Source organism: Patiria miniata, unplaced genomic scaffold (genome assembly GCF_015706575.1).
Source record: "Patiria miniata isolate m_02_andy unplaced genomic scaffold, ASM1570657v1 HiC_scaffold_1, whole genome shotgun sequence".
NCBI classification, from domain to species: domain Eukaryota; kingdom Metazoa; phylum Echinodermata; class Asteroidea; order Valvatida; family Asterinidae; genus Patiria; species Patiria miniata.
In genome coordinates, this window is record NW_024037047.1 from 20,913,315 (window position 1) to 20,915,955 (window position 2,641).

At 39.6% G+C, this 2,641-nt stretch overlaps 1 protein-coding gene across 1 annotated transcript; it reads right to left on the reverse strand.

The window, feature by feature from the left end:
- Nucleotides 1–552: 552 nt before the first annotated feature.
- LOC119731596 (F-box only protein 22-like) lies at nucleotides 553–1,044 on the reverse strand. The gene has a single exon (XM_038204793.1). It carries the CDS (start codon nucleotides 1,042–1,044, stop codon nucleotides 553–555), a length of 492 nt encoding a protein of 163 aa, XP_038060721.1.
- Between the last annotated feature and the right edge of the window lie 1,597 nt (nucleotides 1,045–2,641).

Consider the following 2,641-nt stretch of genomic DNA (forward strand, 5'->3'; position numbering starts at 1 on the left):
CAGCGCCACCTATTGAAATATGGCACCCCCCCCCCCCCCCAGCAAACTTTCTCACAAATGTTTTTCATGAACAAAGTTTTCAAAACTGAGTATAATTCGCTTGATTCTGAACCCAAAAAGTCGGACAACAGCATTTTCAAACTAATGGGCGGAGGTGATTCAACAGCTGTTTCATGAACGAACTAAATCATACACAAACAGCCGTTGTAAATACTGTTATTATTATCCTTGTCCAAGATGTTTAAGTTTAAAATGTTGCGCAGCTCTGCCAAGTTTTGTGTATCGTTTTTTTTTTAAAGTTTATTGCGCAGCTGTGCCATTGTGTACGTCCTACGCATGGCATAAGTTACGCACTGTTTCGTGAAATGGACTGCTGGTCATTCCTTACTCCCTGTTTGTAGCCAAGCGAGGGGGCACTTCCGCACAGAGTCCATAGCAACAGTGTCTCAAGTCTGGAGAGTTTAAAGTTCAAAATGTCAACAAGTCAGTGGACCAGTTATTTTCCTAATTTCAAGTGCAAATTAAAGAGATCACTCACTAATGCCTCACTGTTCAGCCAAATGACAGCAAGCATACTACACAAGTGAACGACTTCTCCAAATTCTGCAGTTTCTTCAGCGAATTCCTGCGCCTGAGGTCTGCCGAGTCCCGGTCTGCACTCTCCTGCACCGATCTCCCCAGGGTGAAGTTATCGCAGCCGGACTCCCCGCCCCCAAAGAACCCCACAAGGGGCGTGTCGGAAAAGACCACGTGAAAGGCTCCGCTTTCCACATCCTCGGCCTGGTAGAAATGGCGCCCTCTCCCAACGCAGCTGAACAAGAAAGCCAGGCTGTGTTTCGCTGGCAATCCCAACTCTTTGAGTGCCTGGAATTTCAAGCGAGCTTTGTCCCTGGTGGTGACGCCGTTATCAATAACCACAGATGCTGCCCTCACGTTGGGTCCGGAGAACGTCACTGTCAGACAACTGGGCAGTTTCTTGGAGTTTGTTCCCCTGCAAAAAAGGATTACCCTGTAACCCCAATGACTTTCCAAAATCCGGCCCATTGTGCAGATTGATCCATTCGATTCAACCTCTTGAAAATTAGACGACCAACTTTCTGCCTATGGACAGATTCAGTTGTTTGGAATGACTCCAGAGGCTAGTCAATGGAAATTTAATGCATGTTGTCATTTGAAACCAAGATCCATTTGGGGGTCAATGATAAACTATGCCTCAGTTGGTATATTAAAATATTATGTTGCATTTGAATTGTAGTTTTTTACTCCTCAGTTCTTTTCGCTTCAATTTTTAATCAGTTTATTCTTGATTTGCGTATTACTGATTGCTTTCCTATCTGATCAAAATTTATGGCGTTGTAAAAGGTTAAAAACAGAGCAAGAGTGCAACAGCTTTTAAAATTATTGAGAAGTCTATGTTTTTTAATAACAGGATCATTGTACTTATACAAATCTGTAAACAAGTCACAATACTGAATGGCAATATTTAATTGATGTATTTCTTTGAAACACTCCATTTGTAATAGATACATTGAATGTTTAAAAACAATACCTTTTAAAGTGGAAATCCACCTGTGACCTTCAGGCTATTGTACAAGTGAAGAGCTCATTTGCAAAAACAGTTATATGATCCATTTTTTTTTCACCTTTTGAGAAAATGTGCTTTAAAACAACACAGAGAACATTACTTGTGCACAAATGTGGACTGCCCATTACATCATATTGAACTCTTGTCTATTTGTATTTGAAAAGTAATTTTAGGTGTTCAGGGAAAATATTAAGTTTCTTTCTCCAATTTTGTAAAATTGGCACTTATCTGCTTTTGCAAATGTACTCTTCAAATGCTTTGCCTACTCGACTTACAAATGAAAAACTATCAAGAAAACACATTGCACTGATTTGAAATTGCGTCTAATAATTTTTCTGGATATAGGACTCAACAATTCGAAAATCGACGGGAACCATTAAAGAATAAATTTATTATGATTTCAAGAAAAACAGTGTACTTATCGCGAAAAATTCAACTCGAATTCGAGTCACTTTGAATGGGACAAAAATAAAGCACTCTTTGTGGCGACGATAACTCCAGACAAAAAATTGCACTGATTTGAAATTGCGTCCCATAATCGACTGTGATATATGACACAATTATATGAAATTCGACAGAAACCGTTGAAGAAAAAATTAATACAACAAACTGCCAAAAGGACAGTTCGCAAGACCACTCCCGTACATTTTGCCAACATCAATTTCTTCCAAAAGAGGGCGCGCTACACAAGTACTGGTCACCACCGTAAAGACTTCTGTCAACGTGGATCACGATCTGCCCAAACGAAGTCGGCATTTAGTGAACACTTAAACACACTTTGTGGAGACGATAACTCAAGAACAACACAGCGCACTGAATTGAAAATTCGTTCAATAATTGTTCGGAATATAGGACACAACTGGTTTGAAAATCGACGGGAACCATTGAAGAATAAATAATATGATTTAAGGAAATACTGCGTACTAATCGCGACAAATTCAACTCGAATTCGAGTCACTTTTATAGGAACAAAAAATAGCACTCTTTGTGGAGACGATAACTCAAGAATAACGCAGTGCACTTAATTGAAATTTCGTTCCCTAATTGTTCGGGATA

What these genes read in the sequence shown, in the direction of transcription:
- LOC119731596 (XM_038204793.1), bottom strand. Translation starts at nt 1,044, where the DNA reads ATGGGCCGGATTTTGGAAAGTCATTGGGGTTACAGGGTAATCCTTTTT.